The sequence below is a fragment of the Psammomys obesus genome, unplaced genomic scaffold (assembly GCF_907164565.1).
Source record: "Psammomys obesus unplaced genomic scaffold, mPsaObe1.curated_primary_1811, whole genome shotgun sequence".
In the NCBI taxonomy this organism is placed as follows: Eukaryota; Metazoa; Chordata; class Mammalia; order Rodentia; family Muridae; genus Psammomys; species Psammomys obesus.
This window is the reverse complement of record NW_026590552.1, coordinates 1,339,525-1,361,778: the sequence shown is the minus strand read 5'-3', so window position 1 is coordinate 1,361,778 and position 22,254 is coordinate 1,339,525. Positions and strand designations below refer to the sequence as shown.

At 39.3% G+C, this 22,254-nt stretch overlaps 1 protein-coding gene across 3 annotated transcripts in view; it reads right to left on the bottom strand.

Moving 5' to 3' along the window:
* Positions 1–22,254, bottom strand: part of Dmd (dystrophin) — a 1,523,318-nt gene that overhangs the window by 450,533 nt on the left and 1,050,531 nt on the right. For all 3 annotated transcript variants that reach the window (XM_055607916.1, XM_055607917.1, XM_055607918.1), the window contains one exon: positions 635–781. In XM_055607916.1, the coding sequence (XP_055463891.1) occupies positions 635–781 (147 nt within the window). The remainder of the gene's footprint in view (positions 1–634; positions 782–22,254) is intronic.

Sequence of the window (22,254 nt, the reverse complement as noted above, 5' to 3'; positions counted from 1 at the left end):
CACAGAAAGTAAATAAAACATACCTATTCCCTATGTCTGCTATAAAACCCTGAGAAAAACTTCTCTGTGTGATTTATAATACAATACTTGTTCGTCAGGTAATTTTATACCATACTATTGACTCTTGTTTCAGTTAGAATTGCAAAGGAAAAGATGTTTTCATAATCCAAGCAAAAACAACACAAATGAATTGTCTGCTAATGATTCATTTTCCCCATTGCGGTTCACCAATATGTTTTATGCGACTGCAAGACATAATGAAAGCTAGCTTTTGGAAACTTCTAAAACTGTTTAGTAACATAAGGAGTTATCAAGATATAAAAAGCATCTTATTGTTATGAACATCAAATGAATACTCATTTGAAACAAGGTCACACTATATAGTTGTGGCTAGCCTGGAACTCACTATGTAGAACATGCTGTACAGAAATCCACAGAGATCCACCTGGATCTGTCTGTGCAGGTGCTGAAATTAAAATTGTATATAATATCATACCTTAAAAAATGAATAATTTTTATTGTTCTTTACAAACAAGCTTTATGTATGCCATTTTTCTAGTAAAAACAACAGCAACAACAACAACAACAACAAAAAAACAAAACACAGGAGCGACATTGCTCACTGCAGGCCTACCTGCAGAAGCTTCCATCTGTTATGCAGATCTTCTAGAGTACTGAGGTTATATGGTGATAGCTGAATGCCCAGTGTGGTCAGCTGGTGAGCAAGGCCATTGATATGATTGACGTTCTCTTTAAGAGGTGCAATTTCTTCCCGAAGTGCCTATGAGTGAATTAGAAGATGAAAAATTTTAAAACAAAAAAATATACACATGTTGGAACTTGCAAGTGTATGCAAGTCACCATACACTTTTTGGGTATAATGCCAGTGATGTTCACTCTATGAGCCAAAAGTTTTCACATGCTTAAAAGCCAAAACTCAGTATATAGACAGGAATCACAGAGATCCACCTGCTTTTGTCTCTCAATCACTAAGATCAATGGTAAGTGCCACCATACCCAGCCCTTCAGCCACCGGAAAAGATGGTGCACTCAGTCCTGAATGGATTTGATGTGCTGGTGTGGGTTGGGAGGGTGTTCCACTTTTCTGGGGAGTAGGGAAGGGATATTATGGGGAATAGGGAGAGTGGGACCCGGAGGAGAGAAGTGAGGGGTTATAATCAGGATGAAAAGTGAATTAATTAATTAATTAATTAATTAATTAATTAATTAATCAATCAATTATGAGTCGTCATTAAGAGAAACAGGAGCAGTAAATCCAGAGGAGAGGTGAGGTGGACTGTGGAGGGGACATAGAAGAGGCTGAAATTGGGATGTATTGTATGAGAGAATAATAAAGAAAAAGAAAAAAATATATATTAAAAACACATGGCTTCCTTTGGAGTGGTGAAAGTCTCACTGTATTAGTGTGAATTTACCACCCCAAGAACAAGATAAACAGTACTGAATTTTATACTTTCACAGTGTAATTTTTATGGTATTTGTTACATAAAATATATAAAATTTGATGTTACATAAAAATATAAAGCTATTGCAATATACATTTATTAAATATTGTATTGGTGTAATGAACTTGAAATCACACTGAAAATGTTTTCATGAGTTTCTAAGATAAAATTGTTCAGTTCCCATACGAAGAAATATATTTCTTAAAAGAATCTGTACTATATGCTCAGATAGAAAAGCTATTAACACCTGTATATAGATATTTGTATCTCTCCAAGTAAAATATTCTTAATTGTTTTAATTTGTACAATAGTAAGGTTAAAAAATAAAACAGACTTCTGAAATATCAGTGTGAAAACCTGGGCAAGAATAATGATGTCTATGAAGTGCAACCAGGTTCTTTTAGTTTACCATTTCTTTTTTTTTTTTAATAAAAATTTTTTACACTAAATACATTTTATTCGTTTTGCATCCCAGTTGTAGCCTCCTCCCTCATTCCTCCCAAATTCCACCCTACCTCCCTTATCTCTTCCCATGCCCTTCTCCAAGTTCACTGATAGGGGAGGTCCACCTCCCCTTCCATCTGACCCTAGCTTATCAGGTCTCATAAGGACTGGTTGCAATGTCCTCCTCTGTGTCCTAGCAAAGCTGCTCCTCCCTCGGGAGGAAGGGGTGTCAAATAACCAGCCACTGATTTCATGTCAGAGACCGTCCCTCTTCACCTTACTAGGAAGCCCACTTGGAGACTGAGTTGCCGTGGGCTACCTCTGAACTGGGGTTCTAGGTTAACTCCATGAATGTATCTTGGTTGGAGTATCAGTCTCAGAAAAGACCCCTGAGCCCAGATATTTTGGTTCTGTTGCTCTCCCTGTGGAGCTCCTGTTCTCTCCAGGCCTTACTAACTCCCCCTTCTTTCATAAGATTTCTTGCACTCTGCACAAAGTTTGGTTATGAGTCTCAGCATTTTCTTTGATACCCTGCTGGGTAGTCTTTCAGAGGCCTTCAGTGGTAGGTCCCTGTCCTCTTTTTTGTTTTTTCCTTCTTCCAATGTCCTTCCCCTTTGTCTTTCTAAGTGAGGATTGATCCTCTTACTCCGGATACTCCTTCTAAACTACATTCATTTCTAACAAGCACTAAGAAACGTGTAAGGTTTAATTTGAAAATGACAAGGTGGTTGAATATCTTTCTGTTGACAGTGAGACATTCTCTAAGTTCTTTCATACTTATATTGCAGTTTCAATTTGTAGTAGGCAAGTTCCAATGCTTTTATTCTAATAGTTTAATTATTGCTGTCTCTTTCCAAACCTTAAGTATAATGCTGTATCACTGTTTTGGAGTCGAAAAGAATTAAAAGGTAAGTTCCAGAATTCTTCCCTCCTTTGTATCAATGGTACTAAAGTTCCCTAAAGTGATCAACAAGTATGTGAAAAAGCATGGGTGGCTCTTCTCTCATTAATTCAGATGTTAGTTGCATGTACACCACAGCTGTATTTTATATGTATATCTGCAAACATGTTTTCATCAATATTATGAAAATTTAGTTATTTCCAAAATCAAAACAGTATTCACTTTAATAGGAAAAAAACAGCTACTCTTTCTTGAAAGACAAGACTAAATACTCTGAAAAGTTTCTTCATTAAAAAAAAAAAAAGAAAAGTAACTATTGTCACCTAGGTAAGTGTACATGAGGCTTCAGCCAAAAATTAGGAAACAGCACTCAGAAGTCAGGAGTCTGAGGTCAGAATGCTTCCCATGTTTCCTGATAATTATTTTCTACACTAAAGAAACTGGAAATGGAACTCAAACAGATTGCAGTGTCAGCATGTCTTATAGAGGACTCCGCTCATGGGAAAACATTAAAAACGTTTAAACAATATTTCTATGAGCCCTATTTAACCAGCATTTTGCCTTAACTATAATTCTTTGTTGAATTAGAAGAGGGGACATCTATTATAGATTATTTTACTACTAGTAGTTTTCTATAACTGCTATTATTATTAGGCTTGACAGTAAGTCTATATACCAGCGGAAACATCTCACCATCCTTGCAAAAGCTTTTCTAAATGCTTATTTATTATTATTATTATTATTACTATTATTATTGAGGCAGAGTCTCCTTATGGTCACAGGCTAGCCTATAAATAGCTATGTAGCCCATGTTGTCCTGAAATACATAATTCTTCTTCCTTAGCCTCTTGATTGTTGAAAATATAGGGTGTCAAAATATAGTTTTGACAGGGAGGAGTCAATTGATAAGGTGGCAGTTAAGCAGCTGCCTTCAGATCCTGCTGCCTTGACTTCCCTGCTGTCATGGGATATGCTCTCAAACTGTGAGTCAGAAGAAATCCTTTCTCCCTTTTGTCAGGGTATTTTGTCACAGAAACAGAAAAAGGAACTAATTTTAATATGTAAAATGTGAATACAGGCACTACATCACTTAAATGGATCTAACAGTGTGTTTAAATATACTTTCACTATTAGGGATTTTAGTATTATACACATAAATTCATGTTTAATTATTAAATACTGCACATAAAATTCCAAAAAGTGCAGTAAACTCTGACCAATATGATGCAGTACTTAAATGAAGCCAGAATTCCATTAGGTTTTATTCTAGTTTGAAAATAGTAATTGAGAAATTATTGAAGAAAGCCATCAGGCTGTGGGTTTCTTTGAATCACTTTAGCATCTGGAATATGCTCTCTATGAAAGAGCAAACCAAGATTAATTCTATTATGAGTAGTTTAATGCAGGTAGAATTTTTCTCTTCATTAAGTGCATGATTACAATACATAAGTACTGTTTTAAAATGATATATATGTTTGATATTTTAAGCTTTTCTTTTTATAAAATTAAATTTCCTTTCATATATTTGCTTATCTTTATGTACGTAAAGATTTTTTTCAACTATGTTTGGAATTATAGTCATCAGCCACTTTTATGAAAAAAAAATAGTTTCTTATCAAGGAAATGTCATTTTTGAAGAATCAATTTTGACTCAACAGTTAAGAGACTCTTCCTGCTTTAAGACATGGAAGATCACTTTGGAAGCTAGACCTCAGGCAGAACTTGAGGGAGTTTGTGTGTGTGTGTGTGTGTGTGTGTGTGTGTGTGTGTGTGTGTTACAATCAAGCATGAGCATTTAGAGGCCAGAAGAAAATGTTGGAAAGTTATTTTATTATTGTCTCTGTTCCTTGATATGGGTCCCTCATTGAATGTGAAACTCAGTATTTTTGGCAAGTAAAGTTCACGCTGTTACCTGTTTGGGTCTATTCCCCAGCACTCTGGTTACAGATACATGAGGTCATGTTTGGTTTCTGTGTGGGTGCTGGAAATCTGAACTCAGATCCTTTTGCTTTCATAGCAAGGGTTCATCTCTAGTGAGCCATTTCCCCAGCCCTAGGAATTCCATTTCAAGAGCCTTTGTTTATTCTGTGAAACTGGGAAGCAATGGACTAGGAATAGTGTCCAATGCATGGTGTGTAATGAATATTCAAAGAATTTGAAGATGAATGAAGGCTAAGTGGGGACTGAACTAGTTTTGATAGAGATTGTGAGAAGGAGTTGACCTATGAAATGCAGTACGGTTGCCAGAGAGCACAAAGAGCCCATTTGAGTCTGAGGATCAAAATGTTTTAGCAAAATCAATCTGTTCTAATTCCCTTCTCCAACAATGTTCCCTTCGAGATAGAAGAGAACAGTTGATCTGTCTTTAAGGTTTTTGTCAGATGATTGTGGCACAAATACTTAGGGATAGAGGCATTTCAATTTTAGACAGAATGTGATTGAAATACAGACTGTGGATTCTAAACTGGACTAGGAGGAAAGGAAAGTAAGATGATGCTTATAGATAGAGAGAAAATAGAAGTGTCAGTTGTGGAGGTCCAGAATAATGTAAGAGAGGCCATAGCAAAAGTATATGTACAAATAATCCAGAAGGAAAAGGAGAGAGTACGGGATGCTCAAGAACCTCTATTTACATATACATAAGTGATATATATCATATATATGTAAATAGCTTATACATTTGTATTCATCTTTATATGTGTATACATATAAAGTCTTAAGGCATTCAAACTTACTTCTAAAATTTCAACATGCTCATCTGTAGGAGTCCTGTATGACTTTACTATACATTCAAAGTTAGTAGAGTCAAACAATGCAAAGTATCATTTTAGTGTTAATTACATCATTCAGAGACATTGATATGACAAATAATACTTAAGAAATAAAAGAATGACTACCTGCATATTTTACCTCTACAAGAAAACCTTACTGAACAAATGTTTGTTAACCAAGACACTGAAAAAATAGCCTGAATACAAGAGGTGTTAGATAAAGTCCCAGGATTCTGGGACTGGGTTTGGGAAGCTATAGAAGAGGAGACAGAAACCAGGTCTGTAAACACAGATCTTTACTGAATTTACCTGCCTTTGAGATATTTTCACTATATCCAGTTGCCCAGGAATTGAGCTGAACTGATTTTTTTACTTCAATGTCTCTGGCTGTCTGCATCATACTAATAAGAACAAGAGAATAAAGAATTTAACCCTGATTTGCCAGACCTATGGAGACTTAGCCTCCATAATATCCTCTTGGGCTGATACCCTCACATTCAACAAAACAAAATAAAATGGATGATGAGGTGCAGGCAAGCCTTTCATGAAATTTATCAGGCTTGAAGACCACTGGCACCTTGGCTTTTTACTCTGACTTGTTTCTCACCTACTGTGTTCCCCAAGCTTTTGAAGCCCACTGTTGTAGGTCAGGATTCAGAGAAAGTAAGAGTTAGCACTCTTCTGAGAAGGATAGGGACAGAAACAGAAAGAAAAACAAGAAAGCTAAGGGCAGATGTGGTCCCATTTGAATAGCTTAGTCCTTGGAAGCTTTGAAGCACAAATTAGGCCATGGTGGGACACATGTTGAGACAAAGGGATTACTTGCTTTTATCCCTTATGGACTAAGGAGAGACAAGATGAGTAGAAGTTTTTCATTTTGGTTGAGGGAGGTTCTTTGGGAAAGAATTCCCTTCTGAGCCTTTAGCATGAAACATTCAGAGATGTGAGGGAAGGGATACAACAGTTCAGTGAAGGAATCTGGCTGGACCACTTAGCACAGTAACCATATCAACTAAGTTAATCTAATTAACCATCCTCCTTTACCTCTGGGACATTTTTCTGCGTATCTTCCCACCCCAAGTTCTTCCTCACAATAATTATCATTTCTAATGCTATGAGGTTGCCTCAGAGCTTCAACAAAATGGCTCAATTATCTTTTCCTTAATGTTGAATTCCTTGTTTTTACTAACTTCTCAATGACATCATGGAGCTCTGACAGACAAGTTACTAGGCAAACTGCATGAAAACAACCCGATATCGTCAGTTTCACAATTGTCTCTGGTAGAGATATTTGTGACAATATATTTCTCCAAAGTAGCATGTAATAAAAAACTAGAAAGAAAATTGCATTCCATCCCACTATCAGTTTTTATTGTGGAAGCTTGAGGGTAACGTATTATGTGATTTCATTGTCTCCTTCGCATTTACTTTTCAGAATACTTGTAAACTTTCATATTTGGCATGATAGCTATTAGCAAGATAACTGGATAAGTACATAAATAATGAAACAGAATCAAAATTAATGACTTAGAAGTAACATAATCATGATGACTTATGGAAGATTAAATTTAAGAAAAAATAGGAAAACAATGTAAAGTTTCTTGGCATAAGAAAATGTTATGTTCTTATTTCTCAAACAATAATCAGCAATTATATTTTAACTGTTCTTCTCAGATTCAGCTGAGTCCAAATTGGTGACATTAGAATAGTAGCATGGTAGAATAGTACTTAAGTTTTTCCATATAAAACCAATGTTTTTACAAATGAGAAATGATCTTTCACTTCTTTTCAAGATACTGGAAATAATCTACATCCAAGCATAAAATGTTATTTTAAGCATTTTAATTTGTTCATTGATTACAAACTGAGAGAGTGCCTCACTATAGAACACAGATGTGAAGTTGTGATCCTCCTTATAAGAGCTTATAATTTCATCATTTGCTATGTCCTGGAAACTTCTAGGAAGCCTTAAAGCCAGTGTTTGAAAACAAAGACTGAAATTCATATTTATCACCCTGCATAAAACTAAAATCCAAGTGGATCAAAGTCCTCAACATAAAAACAGATACACTAAACCTGTTAGAAGAAAAAGTGCAGAAGAACCTTGAATTCAATGGCACAGGAGACAACTTCCTGAAAAGAAGACCAACAACACAGGCTCTAAGATCAATAATCAATAAAAGGAACCTTATGAAACTGAAAATATGTAAAGTAATGGACACTATCATCAGAACAAAACAACAGCCTACCGATTGGGAAAGAATATTCACCAACCCTGTATCTGACAGGGAGCTAAAATCCAGAATATATAAAGAACTCAATAAGTTAAAAAGCAACAAATTAGTTAATCCAATTAAAAATGGGGTACAGAGCTAAACAGAGAATTCTCAATAGAGGAATATTAAATGGCAGAGAAACACTTAAAGAAATGCTCAATGTCCTTAGCCATCAGGAAAATGGAATTCAGCATTACTCTGATATTTCACCATAACACCTATCAGAATGGCTAAGATTAAAAACTTTAGTGACAACACATTCTGGAAGGGATATGGAGAAAGGGGAACCCTCCTCCTTTGCTGGTGGGAATGTAAACTTGTATAACCACTTTGGAAATCAATCTGGCACTTTCTCAGAATATTAGGAATAGTGTTACCTCAAGATCCAGTTATACAACTCCTAGGCATATATCTGAAATATACTCAAGTATACAACTGAGCATTTGCTCAATCATGTTCATAGCAACTTTATAATAGCCAGAATCTGGAAACAACCAAGATGTCCCTCAACTGAGGAATGGATACAGAAATTTTGGTACATTTACACAATGGAATACTACTCAGCAATAAAAAAACAAGGAAATCATGAAATTTGCAGGCAAATGGTGGGAACTAGAAAAGATCATCCTGAGTAGGTATCCCAAAAGCAGAAAGACACATATGGTATGTACTCACTTATAATTGCATATTAGACATATAATATAAGATAAACATACTAAAATTTGTACATCTAAAGAAGCTAAGCAAGAAGGAGGAGTAAGGTAATCAATCCTCATTCAGAAAGGCACATGGGATGGACATCAGAAGAGGAAGAAAACGGGGAACAGGACAGGAGATTACCACAGAGGGCCTCTGAAAGGCTCTACCCAGCAGGGTATCAAAGCAGATGCAGAGACTTATAGCCAAACTTTGGGCCGAGTTCAGGGAATACTATTAAATAAGTGGGACTAGAAAGACCTGAAGAGGTTTTTTGAAGATGGTGGTGGCTAGTGTGCAGTTTAGCTGAAGGGGAGAGGACCCGCAACACAGAAATTGGTGAGTGAAGGGGCTGATCAACCCAGAACAGAGATATCTAGATTTCCAAGAAGAAAGAGACTAACCATGATCTGAGTCCATCTAGAATCAGGTCACGGCAGACTCCTCCAGGAGGAGACACCCCGAGAGGTGATCCCAGGCACTTCCTGGCACCCAACACCCTACTCTCTCTTTGGAGGAGGCAGAAGGCATCCAGCAGGATTTGCCACAGACCACACTGTTTGTACCCCAGCCCCAGCGAGAGCTGCAGCTCCCACCAAAAAAAAAAAAAAAAAAAAACAAAAAAAAACCAAGAGATTGGGGCTAAAAAAAAAAAAACCCAATCCTTTCGGGCACTCCGCCATGAACTAGGACGCTTCCATAACCCTGCCCTGGCAGAACAAAAGGATACAGAGGCACACAGCAGCTTCACAGCGCCCAGACCCCAGTGCTGCTGGCTGCTCCCAGCAAACTAACTTCATCTTGGTATCTGGGACTGTGGTCATTCAACACGTCCTGAGACTCTCCCAGATCCAGTGCAATAAGGTCTAGCACCAAGTCCTAACACCAGTGACACCCCGGCCCCTGGCAGAGAAACCACGGCTCAGGATCGGAACTGAGAAGTCCCAACCCCTTCTGGCACTCCCCTGAGAGCGCCAACATAAGCTTGCCCTAGCAGAGGGGAAGGTCCGAGGGGAAGGTCAGAGAGGCATCCTGCCACAGGACACAGCATGCCCTCTCCAGGTCACCCAGCAGAGAAACCCGAGTTCTGGATCTGAGGACACTCAACCCTAACTGGTACTCTCCCAGAATCAGCAAACAGGTTCTACCACCAGGCTGCTTCTGGCAGAGAGATCTGGGCTCGGGATTTGAGATTGAGAACACTCAACCCAACTCTTTCCTGCGCTACCCCGGGACCAGGCAACATAACCCCTCCTGGCAGAGGGAAAGGACAGAGAGGCAGCACACAGGACAGGTGGACACCGAGTCCTGCTGCCACAGTGCCACAGAGCTAACTGTTAGCCTACACGCGCATTTGCCGCAGCAGGACCAAATCGGAGAGTAGAGAGCAAGGGGAACCCCTGTGCATTCCAACTGGTCCTGCAAAGGAGTGAGTGAGCCTTCTAGGGAGAGTTTGCCCCAGATCCAGGGCCTCTCCACACAAGCAACCAGACGAGATCCCTGCCACCCACACTATTGGCATGCGCTTTTAGCTGGCACAGTGTGCATGCGCGGATTCTCTGACTATTACAGTGGCCTGCAGGTCACTATTATGCAGTTCTGTCTGGGATCCAGGGATTGTTTGCCTGAATTACACTGGTGGACCCACAAGGCAGAGGCATGCGAATAGCGCCAGCATCACATTCCTTACTGAGGCAAAACTGAAACCACAACGCACACTCCCAAACCAGTGAAGCTCTCGCATCTTCCTGAAAAAACAGTCCAGAAAACAGAAAGAGACGATCATAGCCCAAACTACAAACTCGAGAAACAAACAGTGAGGGGTATAAATAACCAGATGGCTAGAGGCAGACATAAGAACACACCCAACAAAAATCAGGACATAATGACCACACCAGCAACCCCATAAACCAATGGACACTTCAATTCACTAGATATACAAGAGAACGACCTCAAATCTATGTTTCTTCAGCTATTAGAGGCCGATAAAGATGGAATGAACAAAGCCCTCAGAGAAATAGCCAAAGAAATCGAGACAAACAAAGAGGAAACAAATAGAGCTCTCAGAGAAATGACCATGAAAATTGAGGCAAACAAAGAGGAAATGAACAAAGCTCTCAAAGAGATGTCCACACAAATGAAGGCAAATAAAGAAGAAATAAACAAAGCTCTCATAGAAATACAGGCAAATATAGCCAAAGAAGTAGAGGCACAATTAGTGATATATAGAGAGGAAAGGGACAAAAAAATAGAAGCTGTCATTGAAAAGAAGGACTCCACATTCAAACAGATGAAGGAAATGGTGTAAGACATGAAAACAGAATTAGAATCAATAAAGAAAACACAAATAGAGAAAAACCTGGAGCTGGAGAACATAGAGAAAAGATCATGAACAGCATCACCAACAGAATACAAGAGATGGAAGAAAGAATCTCAGGAGCCGAAGATACACTTGCAGAAATTGACAAGTCTCTCAAAGAAAAAATAAAATCAGAAAAGCTCCAAACACAAAACATCCAAGAAATCAAGGACACCATGAAAAGACAAAATCTAAGAATAATAAGAGTAGAAGAAAAAGAAGACATCAGGCTCAAAGGTCTGGAAAATATTTTCAAGAAAATTATAGAAGAAAATTTTCCCAACTTAAAGAAAGAGATGTCCATAAACATACAAGAGCCCTACAGAACTCCAAGTAGACTAGACCAGAAAAGAAATTCCTCACGTCACATCATAGTCAAAACACTGAACCTACAGAACAAAGGAAAAATTCTAAAAGCAGCAAGGAAAAAGGCCAACTAACATATGAAGGTAGACCTATCAGAATCACACCAGATTTCTCAACAGAAACTATGAAAGCCAGAAGGGCCTGGACAGAAATCATGCAGCCCTTAAGGGACAACAGATTCCAACCCAGACTGCTATACCTAGCAAAACTTTCAATCAACATAGATGGAGAATTCAAAATATTCCATGACAAAACCAAATTTAAACAATATCTACATAGTAACCCAGCTTTACAGAAGTTATTAGAAGGGAAACTCCAACTCAAAGAAAACAACTGCATCTAAGTAAAAAGAGGAAATAGATAACTACACAACAACAACAACAAAAACAAAAGAATACAAGCAATGAAACTCAGTGACACCACCAACCCTACATCAAAAGTAAGTAACAATTGTTGGTCACTAGTATCTATCAACATCAAAGGACTCAACTCCCCAATAAAAAGATACAGACTAACAGAATTGTTGGGAAAAACTTTCTGTTGTATCCAAGAAACACACCTATGCAACAAAGATAAACACTACCTCAGAGTAAAGGGCTGGAAAAATGTCTTTCAAGCAAATGGTTCCAAAAAACAAGCTGGGGTAGCCATCCTAATATCTAATAAAATAGATTTTCAAACCAAGTTAATCAAAAAAGATAAGGAGGGCCACTATATTCTCATCAAAGGAAAAATCCACCAAGAGGACATCACAATTTTGAATATCTATGTCCCAAATACAAGAGCACCTACATTCGTAAATGAAACAATATTAAAGCTTAAATCACACATTGATCCTAAAACCCTAATAATGGGAGACTTCAACACTCCACTCTCACCAAGGGCCAGATCAACTAGACAGAAAACAAATAGGGAAATAAAAACACTTACAGAGACCCTAAATCAAATGGACCTAATAGACATCTACAGATCTTTTCATCCAAACTCAAAAGATTATACCTTCCTTTCAGCACTGTATGGAACCTTCTCCAAAATAGACCATATAGTTGGTCATAAAGCAAGCCTCAACAGATACAAAAAAATTGAAATAATCCCTTGTATTCTATCTGACCACCACAGACTAAAGCTGGACCTCAACAACAACAGAAATAACATAAAGCCAACACGCACATGGAAACTGAACAACTTGTTACTCATTGACAGCAGGGTAAAGAAAGAAATAAAGAAAAAAATTAAAGACTTCCTAGAATTCAATAAAAATGAAGGCACAACATATCCAAATTTATGGGACACATTAAAAGCAGAGCTCAGAGGAAAATTTATAACACTAAGTGCCTTCAAGAAGAAATTTGTAACATCACATACAAGCACCTTAATGGCCCAACTGAAAACCCTAGAAAAAAAGAAGCAGATACACCCAAAAGGAGCAGACTGCTGGAAATAATCAAACTCAGGGCTGAAATCAATCAATTAGAAACAAAACTATTCAATGAATCAATGAAACAAAAATCTGTTTCTCTGAGAAAATCAACATGATAGACAAACCCTTAGCTAAAATAACTAAAAAGCAGAGAGAATCTATCCAAATCAGCAAAATCAGAAATGAAAAGGGTGACATAACTGCAGACACTGAGGAAATTCAAACAATCATTAGGTCATACTACAAAAGCCTATATGCCACAAAATTTGAAAACCTAAATGAAATGGACAATTTTCTTGATAGATTCCATCTTCCAATATTAGGTCAAGATCAGGTAGAAAGACTGAATAGCCCTATATCTCCCAAGAAAATAGAAGCAGTCATTCACAGTCTCCCCTCCAAAAAAAGCCCTGGGCCAGATGGTTTCAGCGCGGAATTCTACCAGACCTTCAAAGAAGTGCTCACACCAATTCTCCTCAAACTATTCCACAAAATAGAAACAGAAGGTACATTACCAAACTCATTCTATGAAGCCACAGTCACCTTCATACCTAAACCACACAAAGATCCAACAAAAAAAAGAGAACTTAAGACCTATCTCTCTTATGAACATTGACACAAAAATACTCAATAAAATACTTGCAAAGCGAATCCAAGAACACATCAAAGATATCATCTACCATGACCAAGGAGGCTTCATACCAGGCATGCAAGGGTGGTTCAACATACGGAAATCCATCATTGTAATCCACCACATAAACAAACTGAAGGAGAAAAACCACATGATCATCTCCTTAGATGCTGAAAAAGCATTTGACATACTCCAACACCCATTCATGTTTAAAGTCTTGGAGAGATCAGGGATACAAGGCACATATCTAAACATAGTAAAGGCAATATACAGCAAGCCTATAGCCAACATCAAACTCAATGGAGAGAAACTTAAATCAATCCCACTGAAATCAGGGACAAGACAAGGCTGCCCACTCTCTCCATACCTCTTCAACATAGTACTTGAAGTCCTAGGCAGAGCAATAAAACAACTAAAGGAGATCAAGTGGATAAAAATCGGAAAGGAAGAGGTCAAAGTGTCACTATTTGCAGATGATATGATAGTATCCATGAGCAACCCCAAAAATTCAACCAGAGAACTCCTCCAGCTGATAAACACCTTCAGCAAAGTGGCCAGATAAAAAATCAACTCAAAAAAATCAGAAGTCTTCTTGTATACCAAAGACAAAAGGACTGAGAAAGAAATTAGGGAAACAACACCCTTCACAATAGCCATTAATAATATAAAGTATCTTGAGGTGACACTATCCAAGAAAGTGCAAGACCTGTTTGAGAAAAACTTCAAGTCTCTGAAGAAAGAAATTGAAGATCTCAGAAGATGAAAAGATCTCCAGTGTTCATGGATTGGTAGGATTAACATGTGAAAATGGCCATCCTACCAAAAGCAATCTACAGATTCAATGCAATTCCCATCAAAGTACCAACTCATTTTTTTACAGACCTTGAAAAATGATTCTCAGTTTCATATGGAGAAACAAAAAACCCAAAATCTCCAAAACAATCCTGTACAACAATAGATCATCTGGAGGTTTCTCCATCCCTGATCTCAAGTTGTACTACAGAGCAATAGTAATAAATACTGCATGGTACTGGCATAGAAACAGAAAGGAGGATCAATGGAACCGAATAGAAGACCCAGAAATAAACCCACACGCCTATGAGTACTCGATTTTTGACAAAGAATCTAAAACCATTCAATGGAAAAAAGATAGCATGTTCAACAAATGGTGCTGGTCCAACTGGATGTCTACATGCAGAAAAATGAAAATAGACCCATATTTATCACCCTGCACAAAACTAAAGTCCAAGTGGATCAAAGACCTCAACATAAAACCAGATACTCTAGATCTGTTGGAATAAAAATTGGCGAACAGCCTAGAGCTCATTGGCACAGGAAACAACTTCCTGAATAGAACACCAACAGCACAGGCTCTAAGAGCAACAATCAATAAATGGGACCTCATGAAACTGAAAAGCTTCTGTAAAGCAAAGGACACCGTCTTCACAACAAAACGACTGCCTACAGATTGGGAAAGAATCTTCACTAACCCTTTATCTAACAGAGGACTAATATCCAGTATATACAAAGAACTAAAGAAGCTGAAAAGCAGCAAACCAAGTAATCCACTTAAAAAATGGGGAACAGAGCTAAACAGAGAATTCTTGACAGAGGAATATCAAATGGCAGAGAAACACTTAAAGAAATGCTCAACGTCATTAGCCATTAGGGAAATGCAAATTAAAATAACCCTGAGATTTCACCTTACACCCATCAGAATGGCCAAGATGAAAAACTCAAGTGACAACACATGCTGGAGAGGTTGTGGAGAAAGGGAAACCCTCCTCCACTGCTGGTGGGAATCTAAACTGGTACAACCACTTTGGAAATCTATGTGGTGCTTTCTCAGACAATTAGGAATAGTGCTTCCTCAAGACCCAGCTATATCACTGCTAGGTATATACCCAAAATTTGCTCAAGGACACAAAAGGGATACTTGTTCAACCATGTGTATAGAAGCTTTATTTGTTATAGCCATAACCTGGAAACAACCCAGATGTCCATCAATGGAGGAATGGATACAGAAATTGTGGTATTTTTACACAATGGAATACTACTCAGCAATCAAAAAGGAGGAAATCATGAAATTTGCAGGCGAATGGTGGGATCTAGAACAAATCATTCTGAGTGAATTATCCCGGAAGGAGAAAGACAAACACGCTTATAGACCTATAAGATATGATAAACATAATGAAATGTATACACCTATAAAAGATAATCAAGAGAGTGGACACGGGTTAAGATGATCAGACCTCATTTAGAAAGACAGATGGGATGTGCATTGAACGTATGACAGGAGTCTACTGCAGAAGGCATCTGAAAGACTCTACCTAGCAGTGTTTTCAAAGCAGATACTAAGACTTATAACCAATCTTTCGTCAGAGTACAGGGAATCATATGAAAGAAGGGGAGTTAGTATGATGGGGAAAGGATAGGATCTCCAGAAGGACCAAATATATCCGGGCATAGGGACTTTTCTGAAGCTGATATTCAACCAAGGACCATGTATGGACATAACCTAGAACCTGTGCTCCGATGTAGCCCATGGTAGCTCAGGGGAACAAGGACTATCTCTAATAAGAACTCAATGGCTGGTTCTTTGACCTCCCCACCCCCCAAGGGAGGAGCAGTCCTGTTAGGCCGCAGAGGACTTTGCAGCCAGTCCTGAAGATATCTGATAAAACAGGGTCAGATGAAGTGGAAGGAGGTTCCCCCTATCAGTGGACTTGGAAAGGGGCAGGGTGGAGATGAGGGAGGGAGGGTGGGATTGGGAGGGAATGAGGGAACAGGATACAGCTGGGAAACAGAGTTAATAAAATGTAAGTGATAAGAAAAAAATAAAATTAAAAAAAAAGTAAGACCTGGAGAGGAGAGCAACAGAACCAAAATATCTGGGTACAGTGGTCTTTTCTGAGACTGATACTCCAATCAAGGGCCATGCTTGGAGATGACTCATAACCACAGCAGAGATGTAGCCCATGGCTGCTCATTGTTCAAGTGAGTTTCCTATTAATGGGAGAAGGGGCTGTCTCTGACATAAATCAGTGGCTGGCTCTTTTTTCACCTCTTCCTGATGGGAGTGCAGCCTTACCAGGTCACAGAGAAAGACAATGCATTCAGTCTTGATGAGACATGATAGGCTAGGGTAAGATAGAAGTCTAGGAGGACCTCTCCTATCAGTGGATTGGGGAAGGACCATGGGAGGAGAAGAAGGAGGTAGGGTGGGATTCAGAAGTGATGAATGGGGGGGGGGCTGCAGCTGGGATACAAATTAATAAATTGTAATAATAATAAATTAATTAAAAAATAAATAAGAAAAATGGGAACAAGGACTGAATATATTTACTATTAAATAACAATCATCTTTTAAAAATACGTTTATAAAATTTACTACTGGGTGTGGTGTTGCATATCCTTAGTCATAGCACTTGGGGGCTGAGGCAGGAGGATCTCTTTGAGTTCAATGCTGGCTTGGTCTACATATCAAGTCCCAGGTTATTCCAAGAACCCCAAGGTTATAAAAGTTTATTTGTATGCATTTCTGTTTGTTTGTGTGTATATGATGATGCTTATGGAAGCCAGAAGAGAGTGTTGGATCATTTGACGCTTGGAAGTGGAAAACTTGGGTGCTAGAAAGTGAACTCAGTTTCTCTACAAGCATATCAAGAGCTCTTAACCACTGAGATACTTTTCCAGATTGAACAATATAATTGGAGAGTGAGAAATAGGACCACAGTGATCCTAGAGGAAAATTTATGTTTTTCTTCATTCTTGGTCTGTAGTGGCTGTGTTAGGGTGAAGCCACCTCTGTTTGCATATGTGAAAATCAAAGGTCAGTATCAGGTGACTTCATCTAGCATATCTCTGTGTTACCTTTTGAGACAGGGTTACTCGGTATACCTGAAACTTGTTTTTCCCAATAGGCTGGCTGTCCAGCAAGCACTCAGGATTCTCCTGTCTCTGCCTACCTAACACTTGGGTAACAGACATGCACTGCCACACCATACATTTTTACATGAGTGCTGAGGATCCGAACCCAGATACTCATGTTTGCAGAACAGGCATTTACCAAGTTCCAGTTTCCCAGGTTTGAAATTAAAAAAAAAAAAAAAAAAACGCAAACTGAAAAAAAATCTTAGTCACTTTGATTTCCTTGAAAACTTAATTCTGTAGTCCCGAGTCTAGCTGTTAATTATTTCTCCTTAATAGAAAAAAAAGCAAGCAAACCAACTAACGAAACAAACAAAGCCATTATACGCTTTCCACAGTTTTCTAATGACACAATTAAAACTAATAAAAAGGTAGTTCATGACTGTTTTACAGAGGCTAATTGCAAAATATGCGCAATTAAAATAAAAGGGTTTTTAATGAGTATAAACAAATCATTTAAGCTGGCCATGTTTTAACTCTCTAAGAAATCAGGGGGTGGGGTGGGAAGCCAATAATTTCTTTCTGAGAAATTTTTATCATATGTGACAACACATAAAGCAAATAGAAGTTAATGAAATGTATTCATGTATTTAAAGTAAGTAATAATCCATAAACCATTAAAAAAGATCAACCACCAAGAAGCTATCTGTAATTGACTGCTGCTGAGAGAAGAATAGGAGTCACTTCTTTTGGGGTGTGGTTAGTAATTTGTGGCTCATACCACAATAGATGGCCCCACATACATGTACATATGGGCAGCATTAATTCAATTCTGTGAGTTATAGAATGTAAAGGCATTGTGTTGGGAAGATTTGTTGAGGCGGGGAACTCAGAGGAATTGGAAGGAGACGTAGGGATGGATATGATCAATATACATTGAATAGATGTATGAAATAATTTTATTTGTTTATTAATTTTAATTAATGAACATGTATGCATGTATGTATTTATGTATCTATTTATGTATAGGTGCTCTCAGAGACCAATAGTCCAAGAGGGAGGAGATGTCCTAGACTTTCATCTTCAAATTCAGAAGGTAACACATGTTAGCTTTTTGTTTAATAAAATCTTGTCTTCTTTTATTTTGAGGACTGAGGATGGAACCTAGAGCTTAATTGATGCTAGGCCAGGGCTCTACCACTGAGCTATACCTTGCCCTTTAGTAAGCTTTTTAAACTGGCAAACATTAGTAATCCACATAACGTTTCTTTCTACTAATGTTGATCCTTGCTCCTTTCCTCCATTACATGGCTCAAAATATCAGTTTATCACAATGGTTGTCAACCATTTCAGTACATCATCATGTTTAGGGCTTTTAAACACATAGTCTGCTGGGTTTCCCTCAGGTTTTTAATTTTTTTATTTTATTTTATTATTTTTTTAGTAGCCTGAAGAGGGCTTGGAAATACCACATTTCTACTATAACAAGAACTTAAAGGGTGATGAGCTCTGAAATATCACCAAACTTTATCATCATCATCATCATCATCATCATCATCATCATCATCATCATGTTATTTATTTACTTTACTTCCTGACCACACCTTCCCCCTCCTCATCTTCTTCCATTTCCTCCCTCCCCTCTCCCTTTCTCCCACCTATCCTCCCTTTTTACTCAGAAAAGGGGAGGCTACCAATGGATATCAACCAGCCTTGGCATATCAAGTTGCAGTAATATTAGGTGCATCATCTCCTATTCAGGCTAGACAAGGCAGTCCTGTTAGGGGAAGGGTAGCCAGAGGCAGACAATATAGTCAGAGACAGCCCTCCTCCAAATTTTAGGAATCACACATGAAAGCCAAGCCAAGCTGCACAACTGTTACATATGTGCAGAGGACCTAGGTCAGTCCCATGCATGCTTTGTGGTTGGTGGTTCAGTCTCTATGAGCACCTATGGGCTCAAGTTAGTTGATTCTGTAGGTTTTCTTGTATTGTCTTTGACCCCTCTAGCTTCTTCAATCATTCCTTTCTCTCTTCCAATGGATTCTCCAAGGTCTGCCTATTGTTTGGCTGTGGCTCTCTGCTTCTGTTTCCATCAGTGCTGGGTGAAGCCTCTTTGAGGACATGTATGTTAGGTTCCTGTCTGCAAGTACAGCAGAAAGTCATTAATAGTGTCAGGGGTGTGTTGCCTCTCATGACATCGGTCTCAAGCTGGACAAGTCATTTGTTGGAAATTCTCTTAAATTCTACTCCCTCTTTTATTCCTGTGCACCTTGTACGTAGGACAAATTGTGGGTCTAAGGTTTTATGGTTGGTGTGCCAACCCCTCCACTAGAATCCTTGCATGCTTACAGCAAATAGATGGTCAGTTCAGGCTCCATGTCTCCTCATTGCTAGGAGTTTTAGCTAAGGTCACCTTCATAGATTACTGGAAATTTCCATTGCCCTAGGTTTTTAGCTCATCCCAGATATGGCCCTCATTCCAATTGTCTCTCCCAGTACTCTTTCCCTCAATACTCTCCCCACTTAATTTCTACTGTTCCAATTTCCACACCTCCCCCATCCATGCTAATGTCTAATCTATTTCCCCTTCTCAGTGAGATTCTAGTGCACCCTTGGCCCTCCTAGTTATTTAGGTTATTTGAGTCTGTGTGTTAAAGTATGTTTATCTTGTACTTTATGGCTAATATCCACTTACAAATGAATATGTACCATGGTGGTCTTTCTGAGTCTGAGTTGGCTCACCCCAGGATGATTTTTTAAATTCCATCCATTTGCTTAAAAATTTTGTGATTTCCTTGTTTTTAATTGCTGAGTAGTATTCCTTTGTGTAAATGTACTACAATTTCTGTATCCATTCCTCAGCTGAGGGACATCTAATCCATTCTTAAATTGAGGGACATGTAGGTTGTTTCCAATTTCTAGCTATTACCAATAAAGCTGCTATGAATATAGTTGAACAAGTGTCCTTGTGGTATGGTAGAGCACCTTTTGGTTATATGTCCAGGAGCAGTATAACCAAATTTATTCTTTACTTAGTGTACTCAGGCATACAGTTGACCTTGTTTGGAGTTGAACATTTCAGTTGTCTAGCTGGCTCCCATTTATTTACTCACATTTATCCTACTTAAATATATCCTACTTAAATATCCACCATAGTAAGACCACTCTTTGTGGTTCAACCTAGTATAAGTGCCCTGAGTTTTCTTATTTTCTCTGCTCTACTCTCCTATTTCCAAGTAAATTTACATGCTTGTTTATTCACTGGCCTTTTTTTCCCAAAGTCTGAAAGCTCATTAAGGGAAGGCAACTTGGGAGAGCCAAGATGGTGTCACCGGGAGAGCACTGTCCCGAGAAGCAGGACAGCACTCTCTGTGCAGTGACCAGGAGACTGAACTCTGGGCCCTAAAACTACAGCGATCGTGTTTCCCAGGTGAGGGGAGGCTCCCACAGCGTGGGAATCGGTTGGGTCCACTCTTGGGCTGCCCAGCCAGAACCCGGAAAAGATCCCGGGTAATGCGGGCACTGGGTCTTGGGCCAGAGCCGCACTCCTGCGTGTCCCGATCACTTTCCCAGGCTGGTCGGTGGGCACAAGGGTGCCAGAGACTGGGAGTCCCAGTCGCAAGAAAACCCCACAGGGAAGGAAAGTTGCGAGTCTGATCACGGGTCACCCAGTCTTTCCCTGGAAGGTCTTACAGACCTTGGGTACCTGCCGCCATCACAACTGAGCTCCCGCCACGTAGAGAGCAGCTGCGTGCCTAGCTCACCAGTACAGAGGAGCTGCGCGCCCCAGGGAAACAGAGACTGGGAATCCCTGTTCGGAGAAGGCCCCACAGGGAAGGAAGAAACCATGCTGCTTGGGTCACCTAGGCTTCGCCTGGGGAAAATCTCGCAGACCACAGATCGCAAACAGGTGAGTATGCCCAGCCATCACGGATCTGGGCCCAAGCAGGGAGCACAGAGTTATTGGGAACCCAGCTCCCACAGACTAGCAGGTGGGCACACGCTCTGCCAACCCAGAGGCCTGCTTTGTACCAACTACTCCTTACAGACAGAACTGTGTGCTCCAAGACACCAGAGTCTTAGGGTCACTGTCTGGAGAAACCCTCACAAAGAACAAGTAATGAAGCAAAGGGGACAGATTTAGGCAACCCAGTATATCCCCGGGAAAGGTCCCACAGACTGGCCCAACCCAGGGAACTGCTGTGCCCCAGATAGCCTGCTGTTACCAGGAGAGCAGTACTCACCCGCCACAGATTACCTCTTGGGTTCTGGGGCACAAAGCCCCAACCTCAGACCTACAAAAGACCGGGAACCCTGAGATCAACCTCTAGATACTGTTACAAGGAGCAACCAGTTATCCTTAACAAAACCGACCAAACCACAGGACACACAGGTTACAGCAGCTGATCACTAAATTTACAGCAAGAAACCCATAAGGAGGGCAGCTGACTCCAGGACTTCTCCTGGTGAGAGGAGAGCCCTCTTGACTAACCAGGACCACAGTTACCACCCAGGTCTCTATGCCCGAGGTGAGCTGTAGCAACTCCTAAAAAACACCGGCCATCCAGTGACTATACCCAAAAACCTGAGAAGGCTTCCTTCAGGAAAAAAACATCTTCCTGCCAACCACAGGAGTCCAGGAACAACCAGAAACTAACTTCAAACACCTAAGATAGCCCAATGGGTAGAGGACAGTGTAAAAGTTCAACCAACAAAAGCCAGAGCAATATGGCATCTCCAGAACCTAGTTATCCAGGGGCAAATAGCCCTAGATACCCCAGCATAATTGAAATTCAAGAAGAGGACCTAACATCTATGCTCATGAAGAAGATAACAGAGGAAAAAAATAAAATGCGAAAAGAAATAGAGGAAGCTACAGCCAAACAGTTTGTGGACTTTAGAGAGAAAATGCTTAAATCACTGAATGAAATAAAAGAAACAGAGGATTGTTCAAACAAACAGCTGAAGGAATTGATGGAAAAACATGAAAATACAGTCAGACAGGTGAAGGAAATCAACAAAATGGCTCAAGACCTGAAGATAGAATTGGA